Genomic DNA, 27,709 nt, shown 5'->3' on the forward strand with positions numbered 1-27,709 from the left:
TCTCTCTGTTTGGTTGCTTGACCTATACCTATTACTCCTGATTTAAAGAAACTGGTTTTGACTGAGGTATTAAAGGATGCTGCCGGAACAGAATTTGGTTTGATTGGCATACCATTTAATACCTCTTGAATAGATCTTGGTTTCGTGTTGAAGACCTGGGTTCCAGTGGTGCATAACTCTCTAATTGTTTATCTCTGTCACTGAAATGTTTCATTTGTACTTTTTGCTGGGTAATATTGCTTTGTATTACCACTTCTTTCTTCCCCAATTTATTTTTATTTTTATTTTTGTAAGCTTAAACAGAACAGAAAATTTAGAGAAATAGGAACCATATTGTAACATTTAGAGGTTGCATTAAAAGAAAAAGAGAAGAATAAGTATATATGTATTACCACTTTTGATCACCGAAGCAGGCCAAAGGGCCGAGACACGTTTGGTTTGGGGTCATAAAGTGTGACATAGGACTTCGTGTGTTCATTTATTGTGATTTTATACTCATCAGGTAAGCTGCTGCGAGCCTTCTGCTATGCAGTTATGCTTGTAATTTGAGTATATGCATTTCTTGTCTCTTTTTTTGTGCTGTGTAGCAGTTTTTAATTTAGTGGCCCTACTTCCTTCTTGACCTTTAGGTATTTATGTCAGTTTCTGACCAGCCTTCAGGCGAGCCCTATTGACAAGTCTGGTAAATCATAGGAAGTGGCCATTTATATATGGACACCTTCAAGTGTTGTGATATTTACTGATGGATTTATTTATTCACTTCACTTATATGAATGAGCTGCCTTTCCAAAACAGCTTGCACCATTCTTCTCTTCTCTCCTCTGATTTGATTTGATTTGGGGGCATGAAGGTTGAGGTCCCTCCATTGGGCAGCCTTGATTTATTCCCACCTCTCTTTTAATTTGGTCACTGGGAATAAACAAACAGGACATGAAAGCTTGTTGGATAGCGCAAAACAAATACGGTAGTTGGCAGCAATTAGTGGATCAAGTTACAGCTAGAGCACTATCCAGGAAAAAACTTATCACAGGTAGATCCTTGGTTTGAACTGCTATTCTCTGAACCAGTGGGGGGGGGCGGTTGGGGGGGGGGAGAGGCTTTCCTATCAAGACTAGTAGATCCCCTTCCTTTTGGAAACCCCTTGTCCCATTTACCCCCTTCCTTTGGGTCAGCTTGGGAGCCTCCAGTTTGGTTTAGAAGAAGAAGAAGAATTTGGATTTATATCCCCCCTTTCTCTCCTGTAGGTGACTCAAAGGGGCTTACAATCTCCTTGCCCTTCCCCCCTCACAACAAACACCCTGTGAGGTAGGTGGGGCTGAGAGAGCTCCGAGAAGCTGTGACTAGCCCAAGGTCACCCAGCTGGCATGTGTGGGAGTGCACAGGCTAATCTGAATTCCCCAGATAAGCCTCCACTTCTCAAGCGGCAGAGCGGGGAATCAAACTAGGTTCCTCCAGATTAGAATGCACCTGCTCTTAACCACTACACCACTGCTGCTCCTTCCTTTTATAAGCTTGGCAGTTGTGGCGGAACCTTCTCTGTAGAGGCACCGCAAAGCAAGTTGGCAAAGTCCTCTAGGGCAGTGGTGGCGAACCTCTGGCACTCTAGATGTTATGGACTACAATTCCCATCAGCCCCTGCCAGCGTGGCCAATTGGCCATGTTGGCAGAGGCTGATGGGAATTGTAGTCTATAACATCTGGAGTGCCAAAGGTTTGCCACCACAGCTCTAGGGTACTCCAGCTGCCCAGGAGAACCTGGCAAACATATACTATTCTTCTGTGCTGTTGACATGCCTCTTTCAAGTGGCTTGAAGTGTATGGTTGTTTGTTGGTAGCGAGATGCTGAATCATGTAGCGACCTCAGGGAACTGGTGACATTTGGCCAGCTTTCCTGGGGGAGGGAGGCAGGAAAAGGGGCTGATGAGGGTTTCGGGTTGGGGGTTGGGACAGAGGTGGTAGGACGCTTTCCTTGCAGCTGTGACATTTTCAAAGTGTGTATAGGAAACGTTTCAGAACAGAGACAGTACATATAAGTGCTGAGTACAGCGAAATAGAAATAATTGATTTAGGGAACTGGGTATGTTAATCTGGAGGAGAGAAGGTTAAGGGGTAACATGATAGCCACGTTTAAATGTTTGAAGAGATGTCATGTTGAAGATGGAGCAAGCTTGTTTTCTGCTGCTCCAGAGTCTCGGACCAGGAGTAGTGGATTCAAGGTGCAGGAAAAGAGATTCCTCATTAGGAAGAACGTCCTGACAGTCAGGGCTGTTCGACAGTAGAATATGCTGCCCCAGAGGGTGGTGGAGTCTTCTTCTTTGGAGGTTTTTAAACAGAGGCTGGATAGATGGCAGGGGGTTGGACTGGATGGCCCTCATGGACTCTTCGAACTCTGTAATTCTACGTTTTTTTCCATTTAGTTTCGAGAAGGGCAGATGGTAATAAAATAAGAGACAGTCATGCCATAGGACCTCTAGTGCTAATCTGAACATTTTGGGCAAGTTCATCTTGTAGAACGTCTTCCCCTGTGAGCTGCAAGTCATTCATTTATTTCTGTCATTTATACCCTCCTTTCTCCCCGCGGAGGACCATAAGGGGCTTACATCCTTCTCTTCTCTTTCCTTTTCTTCTCACAACAACCTCTCTTTCCTTTTCTTCTCACAACAACCTGTGAGGTGGGTTCGGCTGATGGACTGACCCAAGGTAACCAAGAGAACCTCCATAACAGAGCAGGGATTCGAACCCAGGTCTTTCAGACCCTAGTCTAACAACTTCATCGCACTGACTTGAAGGGAGAGCTTCAGCACTTTGAATCATGTTCAGAAGTGAATTAGCAGCTGGCAGTAGTGCTTTCAAAGACTAACCAGGTGCTATTTTTATGTGCAGATAGCTTCAGGCAGGGGTGCTGTATGGGTCTGCAGTGGAAAAGACAGATCTGAGTCCAGGAGCCCTTTGAGACCAACAAGATTTCCAGGGTATAACATTTTGAGAGTCAAAGTTTACTTTGTCTGCTACAAGGAAGAATGGAAGTCCCTGTCCGACAATGAAACTTTGATTCTTGAAAGCCCGTACCTGAAAAATCTTATTGGTCTCTAAGGCAGTGATGGCGAACCTTTTCAAGGCCGAGTGCCCAACTGCAACCCAAAACCCACTTATTTATTGCAAAATGCCATCACGGCAATTTAACCTGAATACTGAGGTTTTAGTTTAGAAAAACCGGTTGGCTTCGAGGCGCGCATTACTCAGGAGTAAGCTTGGTGGTAGTCGGTGGCTTTGCTTTGAAGCAACCGTGCAACTCTTCCAACAGGTGAATTACGACCCTAGGAGGGTTTACTCAGAAGCAAGCCCCATTGCCAGCAACCGAGCTTACTCCCTGGTAAAGGATCGCGCTTTAGTTCTTCGCGTGAAAATCAGTGGGGTTTAACAGCGCTTAACAGGGTTACCTACACTGCCTCCCTAAAACTAGGTCTTAGGTGTAATGCTAATAATCGAGCCCAGCGGCCCAGGCCAGCCTAGATGTGTGTGGGGGAGGACGACTTTGTTTGTGCATGCCCACAGAGAGGGCTCTGAGTGCCACCTCTGGCACCCATGCCATAGGTTCGCCACCACTGCTCTAAGGTGCCTCGAATTCCCCCCTCCCCCCGGTCTCTCTGTCTCTGTGTGTGCATGTGTGTGTGTGTGTGGGTAACCAATGTGGTGTAGTGTTTGAGCATTGGGCTACGATCTGGAAGACCCAAGTTCAGATTTCTGCTGTATCGTGAGGCTCTCTTGGTGGAGAAGAGTTTGGATGTATACCCCACCTTTCTCTTCCCAAGCCCTCACAGCAGATACCTTCTGAGGCAAAGTGGAAAAACAAATCCATGTCACTGGATGAGAGTCCACCACTTATGTGGAGGAGTGAGGAATTAAACCTGGTTCTCCAAGTTAGAGTCCATCTTTCTTAACCGCCACACTGTGCTGGCTCTCATGCTGACCTTGGACCAGTTACTTTTTCTCTCTCTCTCTCACCTCGCAGGGTTGTTGTGAGAATCACATAAGGAAGGGAGACGTTTTGAGGTTTTCAAGGTCCCTAGAGGTGAGGGGCTGTTCTCTCCTTAGTGATGCCCCTGTCTCAGTAGGAGTCCAATAATAATCTTGCCAGGGGACTGCTCTCTGGCCAGCGACAAGCCTACTGTGCTGGGCGGCAGGAGACTAAAACCCTATGCAAACAAACTCAGACAGGTGAGATGTTCACTGGAGAGTCCCAGTCCAAGTGACTTCCCTTGGCCGAGCATCGTTGGGTCCATTTAAACCTGGGCCAGAGCCCGCAAGCCCCCTACTTTTGGAGCTGGGTTCAGCAAGGGAGAAGGCACAGGTGGGCTTCCAAGACAGCTGTCGGTTGGCACACCTGCCAAACGCCGAGCACCTGGCGGAACCAGTCGTTCCAGATTCCTTCCTTTCGTCACCCCTTTTCTTGATATTGCTTAACCCACTACATTTACTCGAAATGTTTTCCTCTTTTTTTGGGGCCTCTTTGTTTACTAGAATACCTGCCTTTCGGCATCGGGTCCAGGGCTCCGGGAGCCAGCTCGGTCAGGATTCTTTTCTCCTGATTGGCTGCTGTTGCACCGGGAAGGCTGGTGCCTTCCTGGACCAGCGTGCTCACAGCTAATCGGGAGGTGATTCACTGCTCGTGACTGGGAAGAGGGAGGGGGTTCACCCATGCGCCCAGAAACATGCTGGTGACGGAAAGCCAACAAGCATGGACGTGAGCGGGACCCCCCTCCCCTGCAGCCGCCCGCCAGGCACCTGAGCTTGAAGCACGGGGACGATTTGTAGGAACAAGGACGCAGCATCCGCCAAGGCTCGAGCCCTCTCTGTCTTTTTTTTTCTCTGGACAGATAAGTGTAAAAATTGCACACTTGGCAAGGATTCGAGTCATCTTCAAAGTCAGGCAGCATCCTAGGATCTTTCCACCACCACCCACCCCCCCATTTTGCTCAGCTTCAAACGATGATATAAATCAGGGGTCCCCAATGGGTTGCACATGGGCACCATGGTGCCCTCCCAATGCCTTTCATGGCTCCCGCCAAGTGTTTTTAGAAAGTGAACAGGGCCAGGTGGAATGTTTCTCCACCCAGGCTTCTGATTGGCTGTGCAAATTCAGAAAAAGCTTACTTTTGGCCACAGCTGCTGGCGTAGCACAAGGACTGTGCAATTGAAGGTAAGCCGCAGCCGCCATTTTGTAGTGCCCGTTTTGTGGCTGTGCCTACTTCTCTGTGTCAGAATTCCAAAGGTGCCAAAGGCTCAAAAAGGTGGGGGCACCCCTGATATAAACGTATACCCTCCCGGCCAAAAATGGGATATGGCATGGTGATTCGAACTTAGGACCTGGGATGACTGGTGTCAAATCTCTGAGTAGACCTTGAAACTTCGCCTTAGACCTTGGGCCTGCCACAGTCTCTCAGACCAGTGATGGCGAACTTTTTTGAGACTGAGTGCCCAAACTGCAACCCAAAACCCACTTATTTATTGCAAAGTGCCAACACAGCAATTTAACCCAAATACTGAGGTTTTAGTTAAGAAAAAATGGTTGGCTCGGAGGCATGTTTTACTCGGGAGTAAGCTTGGTGATAGTTGATGGCTTTGCTTTGAAGCAACCGTGCAACTCTTCGAACGGGTGAATCACGACCCTAGGAGGGTTTACTCAGAAGCAAGCCCCATTGCCAGCAACCCCACACTGTACATCCTTTGCCTGCCTGCTCATGCCCACTGCCACAGACTTGCATGCCCTTTCCTTAAGGCAGGGGTGTCCAACTCTAGGGCTTCAGATGTTCATGGACTACAATTCGCATCTGGGCTGATGGGAATTCCCATGGACTACAGTTCCCAGGGGCTGATGGGAATTGTAGTCCATGAACATCTGAAGCCCCAGAGTTGGACACGCCTGCCTCGAGGGCTCTCTGGAGTAAACGTGGCTGGGAGCATCTCTGCTGTGACCATCATCATCTCTTCCCTGAGAGAGATGGGCAGCCCAGGTAGCTGGGAGGAAAGTAGGTAGAGCGCTTGCAAGCAAGTGGGCAAAGGAAGGATGTGCCGACAGGTGGCAGTGTGTCAGCAGGGACTGGTGGCAGTGTGCCCTGGACCCTGGCAGATGCCCCACCTCGGGATGGAGACACCAGCCCACCTCACAGGAGGGTTGTTGTGAGAAGAAATGAAAGAAAGAAGAATGATATAAGCCACTTATGGTCCTCAAGAAGGGTATAAATGACATAAATATAGTTGATGGCGCATGCAGAGAATTCTTTAAAAACGTGTAGACCCTGCAGGGTTTGTAACATGCTTTTCACCCGCACCACTGCATTGTTTTATTTCTCTGAAAATTTTGTTGGTTACTCCCTCTAAAGCGAACCGCAGTTCTCCATCCTGAAACCACCAACTAACCACAGTTAGGAGGAAACGGAGAATTGCTCTAGAGCATCAGAAATGGTACATAGGATTCAAGGAGGGAAAAGAAGCAAAACTGAAACAAAACTGCCAAGTGCACCTACAGCCTGGATAATTTTTACCTGGAGACCTGATTCTGTGGGGCTCCCGGGAGGTAACAGTGGGGAGGAAGGACTCCCTTGAGAGGCTCCCACTAAGTCGATCTATGGCTACCAATCTTGATCCTCCTTGATCTGAGATTGCAAATGCCTTAGCAGACCAGGTGCTCGTGAGCAGCAGCAGCAGCAGAAGGCCATTGCTTTCATATCCTGCAGGTGAGCTCCCAAAGGCACCTGGTGGGCCACTGCGAGTAGCAGAGTGCTGGACTAGATGGACTCTGGTCTGATCCAGCAGGCTAGTTCTTATGTTCTTAGGAAGGCACCACACTTGTGGCAGGTGCATAGGACAAGAGGGAAGATATTTCTTGCTAGACAAGATCCTGTGGGGTCGACGATGTCCCTTAGGAACTCTGTGTTCCAGGGCTCTTCAGGGTTTTCAAAACCATGACGCTAAAGAAAACGCAGCTTTTTGGGGAGAAAAATGACACTGAACCCAAAACGTTGCCAAGCCTGTTGTGTTACCCTCTTTGAAAGCGAGCACATATACTGCAGAGGAGTCAGGCGTTGATGTCCTCCCAGATTTTAGCCGTTCTGTGATTGTGTATCATTCCAGTCAGTTTACAAAGCGTGTTGTCATTTCTTCTGGATCTCCCCCCCACCCCCCGTTTTTGAGTCATGTCCTTATTTCAAACGGGTAACCTGAAACTTCAGCGGGTGCGTCTGGTTTGGGTTTGACAAACTTGGGAAGAAAAGTTTTGCGTTCGCTCTAATTTGGGTGGGGTGGAGTTCAGTTTTGACCTCCCCTACCTACAGATTGGTAGCATCGGTGTGTGATATTTTTTTTTTAAAGTTTCACAGCTGGCGGTGGGTAAAAAGGCGGAAACGTCACCGGCTTCCTTTTCAAGTGTAATTTTACAACCGCCCTTGGGAACCCTCGGCTAAATTTAGCCTTTGTTTTTGGTTCACCCCAGCAAGCTTGCGGCTGGGGGGAAAAAGGGGAGAAAATAAAGTTTGGGGTTTTTAAAAAAGTTGTTTGTCTTCTTCACCCTCCCCATTTAAATTTTTTGGGGGGGCCCAAAAACTTGGCAGCAGGAGGGGGGGAAGGGGCGGGATCTACCGAGCGTTGCTTTGGCTCTTGCAACCCCGCGCTGTTTTGTCCCGTTTAGCCGACTGGGCTCTTTGTTTACAGTGGCTCTGTGGTTAAATTGCTCCACGTACAGTAATTCTGTTCTCATTGCCAGTAATTTCACTGACTTACCAGGCAGGCTTCATTTCCTGAAAGTCAGGCAGCTGGACTTAGAGGAAGCAAGTGCCCTCCTCTTCGTGACTAAACCAATTGCTGAAGACTTTTATGGCAGAGGAGAGGGAGCCACGGGGCCAGCCGTTCCCACCCCCCACCCCCACCCCGGGTCCGCCACCCCCTCCACTTTTTCCTCTCTGTCTAATTTAAGGCCAGGTTTTTTTTTAAAAAAAAACATATATATCAATGCCTCGCTTTTGCTGGCTCCCGATGCGCCTGCTGTCATGATCCGAGCCGTATCGCAGAACGAGTCCACTTTGACATTCGGGCCGGCCTCCGGCACGCCGGCTTTACTATGTCCCAGGTTCAGTTCTGGCTCAAGTTTGCATCTCTTTTCAAGGTAACGTTCCTTTCAAATTTACTATTATTTTAGAAAACCTCTTTATTTCCCTGCCTTTTCTTTACAGGTGAACTTTTAAAAAACAGGTGGGGGGGGGGGATAACCAGCTCTTCCTTTTCCAGGGGTCAAAGTCCAGAGACACTTGAGCGCCGAGTCTCCTCATCTCCCGCTGGTTGGGCGACTTTTGCCTCCAGGGTGCTTCGGGGACACCGGCAGGGTTGTTAAACTCTTGGAATTTCTTGGAGAGTTGTGAACTCGTAAGCAGGGAAAAGAAAAGGGAATATAGCTTTGTTGTGCTGTGTGTTTGTGTGTGTGTGTGTGTGTAAGAGAGAGCGCCCTGATTTGTCAACTGTCGTGGCATAAAAAGACCTTGCAATAAACGGACCCCAAGGGTGTGACCTTTGTTGTCTCTTACTTTTCTGCGTTTTCGAATGACCCGGTGGACAGTTTGGCAGGGTTGTGTTATTTTTCTTCCAGTTTTATTTCCCTGAAAAGTTTCTCCAGTCCCTGAGCCCAGCATCCCAGAGGAAAAAAAACACACTCCTCGTAGTTCCAGTTTTCCATTCCATGTGATTTGTTTATCTGACTCCTCACACCAAAACCAAAGTCAGCCACTGAACGAAATGCACGAGTTTGCTCGGACTGGGATGAATCTCAAGTGTGAATCTTTTCAGATGAAGGACCCCTGGGTTTGGAGTGCTTGATCTGAAATAGAATCGATTGGTTGGGTGGCTGAAATGAGAAGGGCTCTGCCTTCTGCTCAGTTCCCGCACAATTTTTCCGCCTCCCACAGTGTCCTGGTCGCGTATCTTTGTTTTAAAGTCCACATTGCTTGCTTTAATATGCACCTGCTTCATCGTATTTGCGCATCCCCTTCTTTTCCATCAAAAGCTCAGAGCTGCACCCGTTGTGGATCTTTTCACTTCTATGTTTGCATGAAGCCTCTAATATCCAGCATCTCTGCCAAAGACAGTGGAGGATACTTAGATCATGATAAAAACCCGCTGAAAACGACTGAAGCTTTATAATACTGGATAGTCAGGGATCCGGTACAGTTGGAAGGTCAGAATTGGGGTGAAGAAATCTGGGCTAATACTCCTACTTCTGCAAATAACTCTGAGAGCGCACCAGTGGAAAACCTGCACAGGTCAGCCTGAACCCCTTGGCAGTTTGGTGCAAAAGTGGTTGTGACCCTCCCCCCTTTTAAAAGACTAACTTCTGTCAGTCTAAAATTGTGCGTGCTTTGGAGTTGTGCAGATGTTTGAGCGGACTCTTTCAAAACGAGGCGGCAAAGAAACCCAGCTGATCTGCAAAAGGATGCGTCCTTTGAGTTTGCTAACAAGCCACGCTGCTGGTGGATCGTAGGCTCATGAGCGCCCGGCTGTTGAACCGTACCTTTTGTGTGTGTGTGTGTCTGTATATATGTGTGTGTGTGAGAGAGAGAGAGGTGAAATCCTTCTGGAATAGCTGCCGCGAACCCCTGGCTTGCTTGTAGAACTGACGCATCGAGGATCTTTTGCAATCCTCTGGAAACGCGACTTCAGGCGTCTTCAGTAAAGACGCCACTGAAAAGCACTTTGGGAGATAAAATCCCCACATAGAATATTTTTCCTGCAGTCTGTTGTGGAAAAGCTATGGGGTTCCTGGCTCTTTTCAGCCGCCCGCGCCAACCCATTCCCTGAATTTATCTTCCGGTTTCCCCCTGCCGACGTACGGTGACCCTGGCACAGGTGTCAAACTTGCAGTCCCCCAGATGTTATGGACTACAGTTCCCATCATCCCCTGCCAGCATCATGCTGGCAGGGGATGATGGGAACTGTAGTCCATAACATCTGGAGGGCTGCAAGTTTGACACCTGTGCTGTAGGGTTTTCAAAGCAAAAGATGTTCAGAGGTGGTTGTCATTGCCCGCGTCTGCATCCTAACTTCCTTGAGGGTCTCCCTCTCCAGTACTAACCCAAGCCCACCCTGCTTAGCTTCCGAGAATTGATCAGGCTAGCCTAGGCCGTCCAGGCCAGGGCTGAGAAGAGCTAGGACAGACAAAAAATAAGCTCTTCTCCCAGCTCATGATTAGTTTGTGGCACTCGCAAGGGATGGTTGCTGATTTAGAGAGCAAGGCAGGTCCATGGAGAAGTCCATCGGAGGCTGCAGGCAACTAAGTGAAACCTCAATTTTTAGTGGCAGTGGGCCTGTAGAGACCAGTCGACCAGGAGGGTATTAGAAGGAGATTTAAGGCTCCTGTGTCCATTCGTTTGGCTGCTGGGCGAACAGGATGCTGGACTAGGTGGAACATCCTGCCCGCCCGGTTGCTTTTATGTTTTCACACACGGCGTAATGATAGAACTCACCCCCTGCAAGATGCGATGTCAGCTCCTCGCTTGAATGGCCTTTAAAAAAGGAATTGGACAGATTTCATGGGCGCCGTGTAAACTTGCGGCACCTAAAGCGACGCGAGACTGTTCCCAAAACTAAAATGACACCACCACCCCCCAATATCACATTTGCAATAAAACGGATGTGTCCAGAATCTCTCTCATCTGCAGCCGTTCAAAGGATGGCTGAGTCCTGGCAGCTAAATGAAGCCTCCGCAGTCAGGGGTAGCAGCTTCCAGGAGCAGCAGTGGCGTAGTGGTTAAGAGCAGGTGCGCTCTAATCTGGAGGAACTGGGTTTGATTCCCCGCTCTGCCGCTTGAGCTGTGGAGGCTTATCTGGGGAATTCAGATTAGCTTGTGCACTCCAATACACGCCAGCTGGGTGACCTTGGGCTAGTCACAGCTTCTCGGAGCTCTCTCAGCCCCACCTACCTCACAGGGTGTTTGTTGTGAGGGGGGAAGGGCAAGGAGATTGTAAGCCCCTTTGAGTCTCCTGCAGGAGAGAAAGGGGGGATATAAATCCAAACTCCTCCTCCTCCTCCTCCTCCTCCTCCTCCTCCTCCTCCTCCTCACCTCGGTGCTTTGTCTGCACACCAGCAGTAGCCGCTGCTAGAAACAGCCGAGCTCTGAGAGAGATGAGCTTTCTGGTCTGATCCAGCAGGGCGCTGTCTCTCTTTTTACACTCTGACCCGGGACGAGTCTTTATGCCTGGGTTATCCATCGGGAATTCTACTAATTTCATCCATCAGGACACTGTGGCCCTGTCCACAAGTTATAGTGGGTGCATCTTGCCTGTACGTGCATACCTCTGTGTGTAAGGCAAACACCCCTGCATGTTCACTTTATGAATGAAGCCTGGGAACCAGTGCCTGGATAAATGTGGGGCTTGTGTCGCCTGTTCAGTTATACTGTGATATGTGAACTGTTTGCGGCACATCCAAACAGTCAAGTGTACACTTTACACAGGTTGTACATGTAAGAACATAAGAACAAGCCAGATGGATCAGACCAGAGTCCATCTAGTCCAGTTCTCTGCTATTCGCAGTGCCCCACCAGGTGCCTTTGGGAGCTCACATGCAGGAGGTGAAAGCAATGGCCTTCTGCGGCTGTTGCTCCCGAGCACCTGGACTGTTAAGGCATTTGCAATCTCAGATCAAAGAGGATCAAGATTGGTAGCCATAAATCGCCTTCTCCTCCATAAATCTGTCCCAAGTCCCCTTTAAAGCTATCCAGGTTAGTGGCTGTAATTTGTGTTCGCTGTAACTTGTGGACAGGGCTTCTGGGGTTTGTGTTTGAGTGGTGTTCGGTATTGGTGGTAGAAAGTTACTTCAGGTCACAGCTGACTTAAGGGTGACCTCATTGGGCGGCCTGGGCATTTCATTTCATTTCACATTTAATTTATATCCCGCCCTCCCCCAGAGGGCTCAGGGCGGCGAACAACAGTAGTGAACAAACAATAAAGCATCGCATAAACAGCAACATTAATAAGTCATAAAACAACAATATCAATAGCATAATAATGCATCACAGCAATAACCAATTTAGACATCAATAAAATAGATATAATAATAAACACAATCAAATTTAGATTTAACGATGGCGATTTGACTTACGGACCTAGCAATATCAATAGCAATAACAGCAACAACCATAACGATAACAGTAGCACAAAAACCAGTGGACCAATAGCAATAATCACAGTACTAGATCAATTCATTAACAATAAAATAGGTTTCCCTACGCTAAAACTGTAACTACTGAAAGTACTACGTACTGCCACAAAAATACTATTGCTACAATACTATCACTACAAAATGACAGTGCTACCTAATTTTCTCTAAACTACACGTATCTAGCCTACAGAACCCTAATATACCATATAGTATACTAGTATACTAGTATCCTAGTATCCTAGTATAGTATCCTAGTATAGTATCCTAGTATACTAATCCTAGTATACTAAGGAAACTAACTACAGTATGCCCCTAATAATTATATCCTGGGTAACTGCGAAAGAGGAGCAATGGTGTAAATAGCCCAGATTTAGGTGCATGAGGCATTCAGGTGTGACTTGCCGTTGTCTTCCTCTGCAGAGCGACTCTAGACTTCCTCAGTGGTCTCCCATCCAATTATTAACCCAGGCTGACCCTGCTTAGCTTCTGAGATCTGACCATAGAAGGGCCATTCAGGTCAGGTGGTGTTTGGCATTACTCTTGGATGTTCAGTGCTGATTTCACCCATGCTCTTGAAGGGTGGGTGGGGTGCAGGCAGAGGTGGGATCCAGCAGGTTCTCACATGTTCCCGAGAGTAGGTTACTAATTATTTGTGTGTGCCGAGAGGGGGGTTACTAATTGGTGATTTTGCCACGTGATTTTTGCCTTCGTTACGCCCCTCCTCTCAGCAGTAGCACGCAGAACTTGAAGCAGTCTAGCAGGAGGTGCACCAAGGCAGCGCGGCAGCCTGTGTGCATTTGTTTCACCACCAGGACCCGCAAGTGCAGCCGGGCAAGGCCCTTGCCACAGCCCTGCCCCCCGGAATGCCCTGCCTCTCAGAATGCCCGGCCACGCCCCGTGTCTCCCCAGCGCTCCATTGGGCGCTACGCCACAGTTTGAATCCCACCACCATGGGAACCTGTTACTAAAATTTTTGGATCCCACCACTGGGTGCAGGTAGCAGGAACCAACAATTTTGCCAGTGGTGGAGATGACCAGGGATTTCCAAGGCAGAAGCCTCCACTGTTCCTTGCAGAAAATGTGGAGAGCCTTCCTTTGTTTCTCCACAAGAAGACAAAGAAAGGGGCTCAGCAGCAGCTGGGTTTATTCTTCCCAAATAAGCTTTCATCGCTGACCTGGTTGGCCCAGGCTAGTCCGATATTTTCAGCTTTTGGAAGCTTGGCAACTGACTAATAGAATCATGGAATTGGAAGAGACCACAAGGGCCGTCCAGTCCAATACCCTGTTGGACCAGATGGCCCTTTTGGTCTCTTCCATGCAGGAACACACAATCAAAACACTCCCGACAGATGGCCACCAAGCCTCTGTTTAAAAACCTCCGAAGAAGGAGATTCCACCACCTTCCATGGCAGTGTATTTCACAAACAGCCCTTTACTGTTAGGAAATTCTTCTTAAAATAGATGAGAGCCTATGTGGTGTAGTGGTTAATAGCAGGTGGATTCTAATCTGGAGAACTGGGTTTGATTCCCCACTCCTCCACCTGAGTGGCTGAGGCTTATCTGATGAACCAGATGTGTTTCCGCACTCCTACATTCCTGCTGGGTGTCCTTGGGCTAGTCACCATTCTTCGGAACTCTCTCAGCCCCACCTACCTCACAAGGTGTCTGTTATGGGGAGAGGAAGGTAAAGGAGCTTGTAAGCCAGCTTGAGTCTCCTTACAGGAGAGAAGGGTGGGGTATAAATCCAAACTCCTCCTCCTCCTTCTTTCCTGTCATTTGAATCCATTACTCCATGTCGCAGTCTTTGGAACAGCAGAACAACAGAATATTTAAACATGGCTATCACGTCACCCCTTAACCTTCTCTTTTCCAGACTAAACATATCCAGCTCCGCAAGTCTCTCTTTATAGTGCATAGATTCCAGACCTTTTACCATTTTGGTTCCAGACCTTTCACCATTTACCGTTCTCTGGACGTGCTCCAGCTTGTCAGTATCCTTGAATTTTGGTGCCCAAAGCTGGACACAGTATTCTGGGAGAGATCTGAACAATGCAGAATAGTGTGTTAGTATAACTACACTTGATCTAGATCACTGGTTCTCAGCCTGGGGGTCGCAACCCCTTTTGGGGGTTGAACGACCCTTTCACAGGGGTCGCGCAAGACTCTCTGCACCAGTGTTCTCCATCTGTGAAATGGATCAATGTTAGGGTTGGGGTCACCACAACATGAGGAACTGTATTAAAGGATCGCGGCATTAGGAAGGTTGAGAACCACTGATCAAGATGCTATACTCCTATTGATGGAGCCCAGTACTTGGATTGGAGACCTCCAAGGCAGTGGTGGCGAACCTTTGGCACTCGTTATGGACTACAATTCCCATCAGCCCCTGCCACCACGGCTCCAAGGAATACCAGAGTCATGATGCGGAGGAAGGCAATGGCAAACCACCTCTTGCCTTGAAAACTCTATGGAATTCCCATCAGTCAACTGTGGCTTGACAGCACTTTCCACCACTGAAGGAGCTGTTGAGGCAGCCCCAAAGAGAACAGCCAAACCCTTGTGGGCCAGGTTCTCTTGTGAATCCTGTGAGCAGCACCTGAACGCTTCTGGTACTCACAGGTGGATTGCCTCCAAACTTGAAGTTCCATTTAGTTCTCTAACAGCCACTGGTGGATCTATTTCCCCTCCCACCTCCATGAATTTGTCTAGGAGGCAATGACTTGCACATTCATTGGGTGCCCAGAAGTTTGATTGATATAATCAGTTTCTCTTCAGAGGCAATCTGTATTTCTTTTAACAACCCAAAAAAGCATTATTGGGTTCAGTCACATGACTGGGAAGATCCGCTGCTAAAACGAACGCATACTCAGGCCAGATCCCAAGGATCTATTTTGCTACCAGTGGTGCTTTCCTCCGGTATAGGTAATCTTCTGGAGAGGTTCTCGTCTCGTAATACTAGAACCAGGGGGCATTCATTGAAAATGCTGGGGGGAAGAATTAGGACTAATAAAAGGAAACACTTCTTCACGCAACGTGTGATTGGTGTTTGGAATATGCTGCCACAGGAGGTGGTGATGGCCACTAACCTGGATAACTTTAAAAGGGGCTTGGACAGATTTATGGAGGATAAGTCAATTTATGGCTACCAATCTTGATCCTCTTTGATCTGAGATTGCAAATGCCTTAACAGACCAGGTGCTCGGGAGCAACAGCAGCAGAAGGCCATTGCTTTCACCTCCTGCAGGTGAGCTCCCAAAGGCACCTGGTGGGCCACTGCGAGTAGCAGAGAGCTGGACTAGATGGACTCTGGTCTGATCCAGCTGGCTTGTTCTTATGTTCTTATGTCACAACTGAAAATAAAAACTAGGGGGCGGGGGGTGGGGCAAGGCCGGTGGATGGGTGGGGTTATCCTGAGTGGGTTCACCACTGTTGTCAGTGCAACTGTGAAACTGGTTGTGTGCTTCCGGTAGGTATTAACTAGTTCAGGGGCCTGCAACCTTTGGCTCTCCAGATGTTCATTGACTACAATTGGCCATGTTCATGGACTACAATTGGCCATGCTGACAAAGGCTGATGGGATTTGTAGTCCATGAACATCTGGAGAGCCACAGGTTGCATCCCTGAACTAGGACTGGGTCAGGCAGCCCAGAGTTAAGATGGGCATCAAGCAAAGACTGTCTGTCCAGAGTTAGGGCACAGGCAGGAGATCAGGCAGGCTGCAAGCCAGAGTTGAGAGGAAGACCAGGTACATAGAGCTTACCAGGAAACACACTCCTTGCACCCAGGCAGAGCTACGCCCAAGACAGGGCTTAAGTAAGACACCCCTGCAAATGGGGACAGGATGCTGTGATGACTCAGTCCTCTTCTGAAGCAGATGCCTCCAGCTCACAGAGTCTGCTGCCATAGCGAGCAGCAATGCATGCGCTTCTCCTTTCAGCCCTTAGCTGTTGCCTTTGCAGGGAGCAGCAGTGGCGTAGTGGCTAAGAGCAGTGGCTAAGAGCAGGTGCACTCTGATCTGGAGGAACCGGGTTTGATTCCCATCTCTGCTGCTTGAGTTGTGGAGGCTTATCTGGGGAATTCAGATTAGCCTGTGCACTCCCACACATGCCAGCTGGGTGACCTTGGGCTAGTCACAGCTTTTCGGAGCTCTCTCAGCCCCACCCACCTCACAGGGTGTTTGTTGTAGGGGGAAGGAGAGGAGATTGTCCGCTCCTTTGGGTCTCCTTACAGGAGAGAAAGGGGGGTTATAAATCCAAACTCTCTTTCTTCTTCTTAACCTCTACTCAGACACTGTGAGGGTAAAACAGGGAAAGGGAGAGAGCCTAGGTGAGAACACAGATGGCCGTGAATTAGAGATGGAAGAGAAGTCCTGATTCACTTCTTCATAGAAGGAAATCGGTCACTGCAGTTAGTGCCGACAACTCTAGTCTGGGAAATTTCTGGAGATTTTGGAGATTTTGGGATTGATCTTGCCAAGAGCAGAGGTTGGGGAGAGCAGGGTATGACGCCATATGGAGTCCAGCCTGAAGAGTTACCATTTTCTCTGGGGGAATTGATCTTCGTAGCCCAGAGATCAGTTGTCATTCCAGAAGAACTCCAGGCGCCACCTGGAATCTGGCAACCCTGACTGCAGTTGTGGCTACCTGGGCAGGGATATTGTCATGGTAAAGAGGACATCACACTGATGAAGTTACTTGGGAGGTTAAGTGGAGCCCGTTCATTGCTGTATGTTTTGATCCTGACGGCTGAGGCTAAAACCAACTATTGTGTCACTTACAGGACTCTTGTGAGGTTTGCGACTGTACTTTCCATTAGTGCCAGAGGAGGGTGACAACCCGCCAGCACTGCGAGACTTTGCAGTTTATTATTGGTTGACTTGATACCCATTGATATGTATATTACTGTGAGTCATGCAAACTGAGAGTCAATATTGCTTATTTATATAATATTTGTTAAATTGTATAATGCGCTGATTTTTTCTAGTTAAACACATACGTTGCACCGTTTGTTGTATTGCAGGGATATTGTCATCCCAGTAGGCATTTTACTTGCCTTCGGGTACCAAGGGACTTCCTAGCACAGCACCAAACGTTGGATGTGGATGTGATTCTCTTGTTCTCTTCCTCCCCGCTTCCTTCCAGGATTCTTCATACCTCAACGAGCTCTCCCACAATTCCCTCTTCTCCTCCCCTGCTGACTCGCTCTCGGACATAGCCGGACAAATTAGGAATTCGTGCCCGCCGACAGCCTCAACGTGCCAACGATATGGGACGTCAACACGCCGCAGCAGAACCAAATAGAGGTCAGGCCCGGGCGTTTCTGGAAACGTCTCTTTAAAACAGTGGTCCTCAACCTTCCTAATGCCGCGTCCCTTTAATACAGTTCCTCATGTTGTGGTGACCCCCAACCATAAAATTATGTGTGTCTCGGTTCCTAAGGAGCAGCAGTGGCGTAGGAGGTTAAGAGCTCGTGTATCTAATCTGGAGGAACCGGGTTTGATTCCCAGCTCTGCCGCCTGAGCTGTGGAGGCTTATCTGGGGAATTCAGATTAGCCTGTACACTCCCACACATGCCAGCTGGGTGATCTTGGACTAGTCACAGCTTCTCGGAGCTCTCTCAGCCCCACCTACCTCACAGGGTGTTTGTTGTGAGGGGGGAAGGGCAAGGAGATTGTAAGCCCCTTTGAGTCTCCTGCAGGAGAGAAAGGGGGGGATATAAATCCAAACTCTCCTCCTCCTCCTCCTCCTCCTCCTCCTCCTCCTCCTCCTCCTCCTCCTCTTCTTCTTCTTCTTCTTCTTCTTCTTCTTCTTCTTCTTCTTCTTCTTCTTCTCTTCTTCTTCTTCTTCTTCTTCTTCTTCTTCTTCTTCTTCTTCTTCTTCTTCTTCTTCTTCTTCTCTCTTCTCCTCTTCTTCTTCTTCTTCTTCTTCTTCTTCTTCTTCTTCTTCTTCTTCTTCTTCTTCTTCTTCTTCTTCTTCTTCTTCTTCTTCTTCTTCTTCTTCTTCTTCTTCTTCTTCTTCTTCTTCTTCTTCTTCTTCTTCTTCCGCGACCCTTTAATACAGTTCCTCATGTTGTGGTGACCCCCAACCATAAAATTATTTGTGTCTCGGTTCCTAAGACCATCGGAAATATGTGTTTTCCGATAGTCTTAGGCGACCCCTGTGAAAGGGTAGTTTGACCCCCCCAAAGGGGTCGCGACCCACAGGTTGAGAACCGCTGCTTTAAAACGAACCCATGATTTAATTTCGCCGCGAACAGAAAAATTCACCCTCGCCTGAAGAAAAATGGCCGGCTCCAGTTAACCTCCCAATTAATTATGATATGTATTCTTTTGGGTGTTGGGGTGGCTGGGAGCCAGGTGATTTTTAACTGCCACTGGCAAGGATCGGAATGCGCATTACCTGAGGGCTGAAGCGTCGGCTTTGGAAAATATACCACATGCAAAACTCTTTCCCCCCCCACAACAATTTCCTGCTGGTGATTCTGACTCAGACTTCCAGTAATGGAAGATGCATTTTTTTTTTCAAGAAGCGGGATAATTACAGCATATTTCAACTTCTGCTTCAGCGATGTGTCGCTCTTGTCTGTCTTGCAGCCTCGATAACTCTGCCCGCCGAACCGCCAAAGGCGATGTGGCGGTTTTAACTTCTCTTTTGGCATGTGGTGCTTGTAGGACCAGGGGCATTCCTGGGATGATTTTGGAGCTGGGCTGAAAAAACTCAGCTGGGTTTTTTTCTGGGGGTGGGGTGGGGGTGAGGAGAGCTGATGTGAAATCTCTCGGTTGCCTTCCTTCAGGTAGGGGCTGGAGATTTGCTAGGATGACTGATCCACAAGATATAGAGATCAGGTCACCTGGAGAAAACGGCCACTTTGGGAGGTGGACTCTGTGGCATTATATACCCTGCTGAGGTCTCTCCTCCCCCCCCCCCCAGGTTGCAAAGTTTGGTGAAAGATCGGGCTGTTCTCTTGGAGGCTTGGGGCATCTTGGTGGGTGATTCTCCACCCCATCTCAGGGAGGCAGGAAACAGAATTTCGTCACTTCCTGTCCAGGCTTGGCATCCATTTTAGCCAGTATTTTTCCTGCCTAGACAGGGAGCGCACGGAATTCTTGGTCTCCGGTACTAATTCCTTGGCTATTATCCTTTTTGTCCTCCTGTCCAGTCCTTTTCTCCTCATTGTCTTTCTTTTCTATGCTTCTACCCTTGTTAGCTGCTTTAGACACTTGATAATTGTTAATTGCAGCAGATTAGTTAGGGACTCCCCTCAGGGAATTCTTCCCGCCTAAATCCTAAGATGGCCGACGGTCGCTTTTCCCCGCCCTTAGGTTTTCACCATTCGGCGGCGTACTTGGATCGAACCCGCAACCTTGGCGTTATTAGCACCATGCTCTAACCAACTGAGCTAACCGGCCAATTGGCCACGCTGGTAGGGGCTGATGGGAATTGTAGTCCGTGAACATCTGGAGAGCCACAGGTTGCAGATCCCTGGTTCAGAGCGATGGACTCTAATCTGGAGAACCAGGGTTCATTCTCCACTCCTCCACAGGAAGCCTGGTGGGTGACCTCGGGCTAGTCGCTGTTTTTTCAAAACTTTCTCAGCCCCACCTGCCTCACGAGGTGTCTGTTGTGGGGAGAGGAAGGGAAAGGAGTTTGTAAGCCTCTTTGGAACTTCTTACAATTGAGAAAAGAGGGTTATAAATCCTATCCAGACTCCTCCTCTTCCTCCTTCTAAGGATGGAGAGGGAAATGGATATCCTGAACTAGATAGCAACAGGGGCAGAGGTGGGATCCAGCAGGTTCTCACAGGTTCCCGAGAGTAGGTTACTAATTATTTGTGTGTGCCGAGAGGGGGTTACTAATTGGTGATTTTGCCACGTGATTTTTGCCTTCGTTACGCCCCTCCTCTCAGCAGTAGCGCGCACAACTTGAAGCAGTCTAGCAGGAGGTGCACCGGCGTGCGTGGCAGCCTGCGCCTGCGTGCATTCGTTTCCCACCCAAGGACCGACGCAGTGGCTGCATCCTTGCCACAGCCCCGCCCCGGAATGCCCTGCCCCCAGAATGCCCGGCCACACCCCCGGAATGCCCAGCCCCATTGGCGCTACGTCACAATTTGAATCCCACCACCATGGGAACCTGTTACTAAAATTTTTGGATCCCACCACTGAACAGGGATAAAACATAAAGAGGCGGTAGGTTGTGTATTTAGGTATAGAGTTTGCAGGAGGCGGAAAAGAGAAACCCCGCCCTCCACCCTGGGAATAAAATGGTTTCCATGAGTTTTTGGAAGGGCCTCTCTTAACCGGCCTCTCATGACAGAGAATTTCACAGGCTGGGGGATCGTGGCAGAAAAAGCCCCTGAACTGTATAACTGCCTGTCTTTATGCACGCTCAGAACAGGGCTCCAGGGAGAGGGGGTACTTCCCTTTTTGCCTCCTCCTTCCTTCTGGGTTGGCCACTGAAGGTTTGGAGCGAGAGAGGGCAAAAAGATAGCACAAACAGTGGAGGTCCTTTTTTACTGCTCTCCTATAATATTAAAGCATCGTAGGGCGGCCAAAAGGAATCGCTTAGCAGAACGTTTTTCTCACTTAGCACGTGGAACTCACTGACACAAGATTGTAACTCTCATGGTTTTCAGAAAGGTTTGGAGAGATTTTAGGGGAGGGGGGAGATGCATCTAGTGGTGGCTATAGACTTCCAGCCTCTAAAACTGAACATCTGTCTGTTGAGGTAGTCTCAGAGGCGGACATGTGGGATCACATGTCCCCGGGCCAACTGGTCACTTGGGGGCCGCAGAATGCCCCCCCCCCCCACACCCCTCCCCTCAGCCCCTTCCCGCTAGGCTGCTCCTTCAACTGCCGTAGTCTCCGCCTGCTGAAGGAGCAGCCTGGCGGGGTGGGGCTGGGGGTAGTGGAGAACAGGGGAGGCCTTCATCTTTTATTTATGGACTTCCTAGAAATATTTTGTTCTATGTTACTGGAATTGAAATCCCCTAAAATTTTGCCCTAGGAGGAAATGGATTCTGCAGCTTTTAGCAGTGTGCGCAAAGGAAGAAAGATAAATGTATTGCGTGTGCGTCTGTGCGTAATTTGACTTCTGCAGTTCATGGGGAGAGACTGTCTAACTAACATGAATCTCACTTGTTCTCTTTCCATTTTACTGTGCAATGTCTGTTGAGTGTTTTGATTTGAGGACTAGAAACCTTTTAAACAACTTTAAACACACACACACACACACACACACACACACACACACACACACACACACACACACAAATGGGAAGCTGAAGGGCTCAAGATCTTGAGCTGTGTCCCCAGTGCCATTGTTATTTCTTTGTCCTCTGGAACCATGGAACTTACATAGTAGATGCAGCCAAGTGTTGGGGAGGGGGCGTGAAGCAACACAATCAGCTCACTGGCAGGAGAGTTATCAAACACCGGTAGCCAGGAAGTCCAGCTGTTCTTTGTGATTGGCTTCCTTCCTTTTCCTTTATACCTCCCCTTTCTTCCCAGTGGGGACCCCAGAGTGGCTTGCGTTGTCCACCTCTCCTCCGTTTTATCCGCACAATTATCCAGGGAGATAGCTTAACCTCAGTGAATGCAGCGGGTCCAACCATCCTCCACGTAGCTTTCCTTCGATGTAAGCACTGCTCAGGAAGACTTCAGATTTTAGGCAAAAGGAAAGGGTGGGGGGGTATCGTTTTAATTTTTAAATACACTTTGTATAGATCAGGGGTCTGCAACCTGCGGCTCTCCAGGTGTTCATGGACTACAAATCCCATCAGCCCCTGCCAGCATGGCCAATTGGGGCTGATGGGAATTGTAGTCCATTAACATCTGGAGAGCTTCAGGTTGCAGACCCCTGGTGTAGAGAAACAGTAGGATAGTGGTTGGCTATAACTGACCCCAGGTCACCTGGTGGGCTTCCAGGACCGAGTGGGGATTCAAGCCTGGGCGTCCCAGATTCTAGACGGACCCTCTAACCCAGGGGTGCTCAACCTATGGTGCTCCAGATGTTCATGGACTACAATTCCCGTCAACCCCTGCCAGCATGGCCAATTGGAGCACCACAGTGTAGGAGCACCATAGATTGGCCGCCCCTACTCTAACCCCTAGACCCGGGGGGGCGAACCTTTGGCACTCTAGATGTTATGGACTACAGTTCCCATCAGCCCCTGCCAGCATGGCCAATTGGAGCACCATAGTGTAGGAGCACCATAGATTGGCCACTCCTACTCTAACCCCTAGACCCGGGGGGTGAACCTTTGGCACTCCAGATGTTATGGACTACAGTTCCCATCAGCCCCTGCCGGGATGGCCAGTTGGAGCACCATAGTGTAGGAGCACCATAGATAGGCCGCCCCTACTCTAACCCCTACCCTCTGCTCTAATATGTTTGCTATTCCTTCCTCTCTCCCCTTTCAGCTCCTGCCTCCCGACCTGCAAGGCTTACAGGGTTTGCAAGCAATGGACAGCCACGTTCCTGCTATTCAAGACACCCCCCTTCTCTCAAGCCTTCAGGTGAGGCCCCGAAACCGAGCAGCTCATTCGACCGAAATGTCTTCCGGCGGCTTCATCGCTCCGGCTTCCTCTTCTTCTGGCTGCCCACAACATGGCCTGGGCAGGGGTTTGCCTGCGAACGGCATTCCTGCCACGGGGCGAAGGGGAAATGGCAGCATCAGAGCGACGGTTGATTTACGTAAGGGGACTCCTCAATGGGAGGAGAAAAAGTTCAGGCAAAGAAGTTCAGGCTGCCTTTCCACCCTAACTACTCCCCTCTAGAACAGTGATGGCGAACCTTTTCGAGACCGAGTGCCCAAATAGCAAACCAAAACCCACTTATTTATCGCAAAGTGCCAACACAGCAATTTAACCTGAATACTGAGGTTTCAGTTTAGAAAAAACAGTTGGCTCCAAGGCATGCGTTACTCGGGAGTAAACTTGGTGGTAGTTGTTGGCTTTGCTTTGAAGCAACCATGCAACTCTTCGAACGGGTGAATCATGACCCTAGATGGGTTTACTCAGAAGCAAGCCCCATTGCCAGCAACCGAGCTTACTCCCAGGTAAAGGATCGCGCTTTAGTTCTTTGCATGAAAATCAGTGGGGTTTAACAGCGCTTAACAGGGTTACCTACACTGCTCCCCCAAAACTAGGTCTTAGGTTTAATGCTAATAATCGAGCCGAGCGGCCCAGGCCAGCCTAGATGTGTGTGTGTGTGTGTGGGCAATTTCCCCCCCACACGACGAACTCTGTGTGTGCGTGTCCACAGAGAGGGCTCTGAGTGCCACCTCTGGCACCCGTGCCATAGGTTCACCATCACTGCTCTAGAAAAAAATGCCCAGAAGAACTCATCTGGTTCAAAGTGAGCTTCCTTCCAGATATTCTCCTTGTTTACATGGAGGCAGATGTCTATTTGGACATGCAGGTTTCCCACGTGAGCTGGCAAATGCTTGGGCTCTGGAAAGTTCTCGAAGGGCCAGAACTGTCATTGGATAATCCCTCCCCGGGGTGGAAGAAAGGGCTGAAGGGAATCGTAGTCCCTGAGTCCAGCAGATCCAGAAATGGTCCAAAGCTTCTGCCACTGGACATTCCACCATCTCCTCCACCTGGTGGTGGCTTTCCAAAGTCAGTCAGTCAGTGCCTTTTATTAGAAGAGAAGAAGAAGAAGAAGAGTTTGGATTTATATCCCCCCTTTCTCTCCTACAGGAGACTCAAAGGGGTTTACAATCTCCTTGCCCTTCCCCACTCACAACAAACACCCTGTGAGGTGGGTGGGGCTGAGAGAGCTCCGAGAAGCTGTGACTAGCCCAAGGTCACCCAGCTGGCGTGTGTGGGAGTGTACAGGCTAATCTGAATTCCCCAGAGAAGCCTCCACAGCTCAGGCGGCAGAGCGGGGAATCAAACCCGGTTCCTCCAGATTAGACACACGAGCTCTTAACCTCCTACGTAAAATAATTAAATCTAAGCCAACAGCAATAGTCAAGTAAAACAGTAACTATCGTTTTAAAATGATAGCCAAAAAAGAAGCAACTGTACAAGTGACGTCAAAAGAACGATCCTGTAAAAGAAAACATACAGCATATGAAGAATTTTGTATTTTCTTTGACAGTAATAAAGGGTGAATTAAGCAAGATCGTACATCAGCATTTAAACCACATTCGAGAAGAATATGGGACAGGGAGTCAAGAGAGCCACAACAACAATACCTTTGATGTTTTGGAATTTTTTGGTACCTACCTGTTCGTCATAGCTCAGTGGTTCTCCACCTGGGGGTCGCGACCCCTTTGGGGGTCGAACGACCCTTTCACAGGGGTCGCCTAAGACCATCAGAAAATGGTCTTTTTATATTTTATGCATACCAATTTTGTGGTTGGGGGTCACCACAACGTGAGGAACTGTATTAAAGGGTCGCGGCATTAGGAAGGTTGAGAACCGCTGTCATAGCTGAAGGAATACTTTTAAATCGGGCCAGCATAAAGTCCCAACGCCGTTCAACAGATAGAGTAGAAACAAGATAATTGGCTGGAACTCCATGCGTCGGGGAAATCCCCAAGGCTCGTGGTGAACAGGCTGCGATCTTGGCTGAATAGCTTTCCAAAGTCTTAGGAGGAAGGCAGGCCTTTCCCAAACCCTGCTGGAGATTGAGCAACTGGCGTGCAAAAACGCCTCCTCTCTTGCCGAGCTTTTGACCATCTCACTAAAAGCAAAAGACCACGGCTCGTTTTTTGCTCACCGACGCATGAAGCTGAGGACCACTTGGATTCCCTGGCTCAGTATTTCCTGCTCAACTGATAGCGGCTCTGAATGGACCCTGAATCCAATACCCAATCGGATCTGAAGGTTGGCCCTGTCTTTCCTCCCCAACCCCCCAGTCCCCTGGCTGCTGCAGCTTATGCTTCCTCACAGAGTTGTTGCAAAGATAAAAGGAGGCCGATTCCAATCTCCTTTGAGGAAGAATGGGATCATGTGCTAAATTGATAGGTACAACTGTAAGGTCAGTGGAGGAGGGGAGAGAAAGGCAGCCCTTCCGCTTCCACCTCTGTGACCCAGGAGGACTACAAATGGGACATCTGGGAACTCGCTGCTTCCTTCCAAAGTCCAGGCCTCTTCTCCTAATAAGAGTATTGGAAATCAGTTTTATCATTCTGAGCAGTAAACCTGTGTTCAAGTATCCAGTACTGGGAGGCCAAAAACCCAGTGAACTTCAGATTTTACCCCTGCCAAGTTCAGGGGAACTTAACAAGTTGGATCCAGCTAGTATTTCCCCTCTTCCCCACATCCGCCTTCAATGGCATTGTTTAGTGGATGTCTTTTTCTGTGTGACTATTTTTTCTTGACTAGATCTCATTGGTACATCAGTCCCAAACGCGTCTGAGATTCTCTTTGCGTGTGTTTTGTTTCAGTCCCAAACTCAGGTAGAAGAGGAGGAGGAGGGGGATGACGACGAGGCGGAAGAGCTGGGCCACGCAGAGACATACGCGGATTACGTCCCCTCCAAATGTAAGTAGACCCCTGAACCTCGGTCTCAACCAGGCATCCAGAAGGAATGTTTGGAATCGGGCTTAATGTGCATGGATCTGTCCCTTCACTTTACACTCACAACATCCCTATGAGGTAGGGTAAGTTGGAAGAGAGCGACTGTCCCAGAGTCACGCAGTGAGCTCTGTGGTTTGAGTGGGGACTCATGGGAACTTAGGGAAAGTCCTGCTGGATCAGAGCAGAGGGCCGTCTAGTCCAGCAACTCATCTCACATAGTGGCCAGCATTATTATGGAGAGCCACCAGATGTTACTTCCTGGCACTGGGATTCAGAGATTGACTGCCTCTGAATGTGGAGGTTCCATTTAGTGACCAGAGCCAGCAACTGCTGATAGTCCATGAATCAGTCTTACCCCCAGCTTGGACTCCCCCAGTTTTCGCCTCACGCTCCAACAATGATGCAATTCTGTGCTTAGGAATCATTCCCAGGGTAGCAAAACGTGTCTCATTCCTGATAATCTTAGGCTTGGGGTCCAGCTCAGTGTTGAAATGGCCTCAACCTATATAGGTGCCAGTTTAAAATTTCAAAGCAGTGAGATTTGCCGTGACTCCTGTGGATGTTTTGTGGATCGTGAGTGGCGATTGCGGTGGCGACTCGGTTCCTCTTCCCCCTGCTGACGAGTTGGCTTTGCTTCCACTTCCAGCAAAAATTGGGAAGCAGCACCCCGACCGGGTGGTTGAAACGAGCACCCTCTCCAGCGTCCCCCCGCCAGACGTCACCTATACTCTTTCCCTCCCCGCCTCGATTGCTGACAACGGGTTGCTCTCTGCCCTCCAGCTGGAAGCGATTACTTATGCCTGCCAGGTATGTTTGGAGGAGGTTATCTCGGGTGGCCCAGGCAAAGCCAGGGGAAGGAGGGGAAGAACATGGCCTGAACGAGGCTCCTGGCTGAGATTTCCACACAGTGCAGTTGGAAGGCTCCAGGAGGTCACGTCACATGGAGACATGTGAGAGTGGATAGGCAGATCCTCTGGAACATGATCGTAATCCTCTGCACGGATCTGTTGTTGAGAAACTGTGTCCCCTGCGTTCAGCAGCTCAGCTCCGGATCCAGATTCCCAAGCACCCTTATTATTATTATTTTTTGCAGCAATCCGAATCACATGCTGTGTTTCTGTGTGTTCCAACTTTTCTGTTACCGTTGTCATCTTAATAATAGGAAAATATCTTGGTTGGTTGATTTGGGGAAGATTATGGGGGTTTAAAGCTGTCTAAGTTTGGGGCTCCCTGACCTAGATGGCCCAGCAGAGGTGAAGCTACCGGGGGGGGGGGGGGGGGGAGAGAATGTGTGCATTGCACCGGGCACCCGCCGGGGGGGACCCCCCCTCGTGGCACCCCACACCATGGCACCCCCCACTTTCTTTAGTGAAACAGTGGAGGCTGGAGAAGCAGCCTGTTCCCTTCAGGCTAAAACGGTCTGGTGGGAACTACATTTCCCAGGAGACCTTGCGAGCCTCAGGGTCTGATGGGAAGTGTAGTTCCCACCAGGCCATTTTCAGCCTGAAGGGAACAGGCCGCTTTTCCAGGCTCACCTAAGGTAAGGGCGGGGAAACGCAGAGTGGCCCAGCTACGCCTCCGTGGCCCAGGCTAGCCTGAACTTGTCCCATCTCAGAAATGGTTGGTCCTGGTCAGTACTTGGATGGGAGATCACCAGGGAAATGCACAGAGGCAGGCAATGACAAACCACCTCTGAATGTCTCTTGCTGGACCTGGATGACCCAGGCTAGCCTGATCTTGTCTGATTCCAGAAGGGAAGGATAGTTGGCCCTGGTTCGTACTTGAATGAGAGATCACCAAGGAAGTCCACAGTCGCTACACAGGCAAACTACACTGTGGCAAACCATCTCTGTTAGCCTCTTGCCTAAAAAACGCAACTGACTTCACAGCATTTTCCACCCATCGTCCAGATTTGTGAATGGAACAGTGGCTCCGGAGCAAAGGCACACTGGAAAGGGGCACACTCATGCCGGGACAA

General features: G+C 49.1%; 1 protein-coding gene across 1 annotated transcript in view; it reads left to right on the forward strand.

The window, feature by feature from the left end:
• Positions 1 to 27,709, forward strand: part of SBNO2 (strawberry notch homolog 2) — a 126,890-nt gene that overhangs the window by 49,680 nt on the left and 49,501 nt on the right. The window contains 5 exon segments of the mRNA XM_048497659.1: positions 17,345 to 17,428; positions 17,431 to 17,505; positions 22,621 to 22,716; positions 25,599 to 25,695; positions 26,378 to 26,538. Coding sequence (XP_048353616.1) covers positions 17,345 to 17,428; positions 17,431 to 17,505; positions 22,621 to 22,716; positions 25,599 to 25,695; positions 26,378 to 26,538 — 513 coding nt within the window.

The sequence above is a fragment of the Sphaerodactylus townsendi genome, linkage group LG05 (genome assembly GCF_021028975.2).
Source record: "Sphaerodactylus townsendi isolate TG3544 linkage group LG05, MPM_Stown_v2.3, whole genome shotgun sequence".
Lineage (NCBI taxonomy): Eukaryota > Metazoa > Chordata > Lepidosauria > Squamata > Sphaerodactylidae > Sphaerodactylus > Sphaerodactylus townsendi.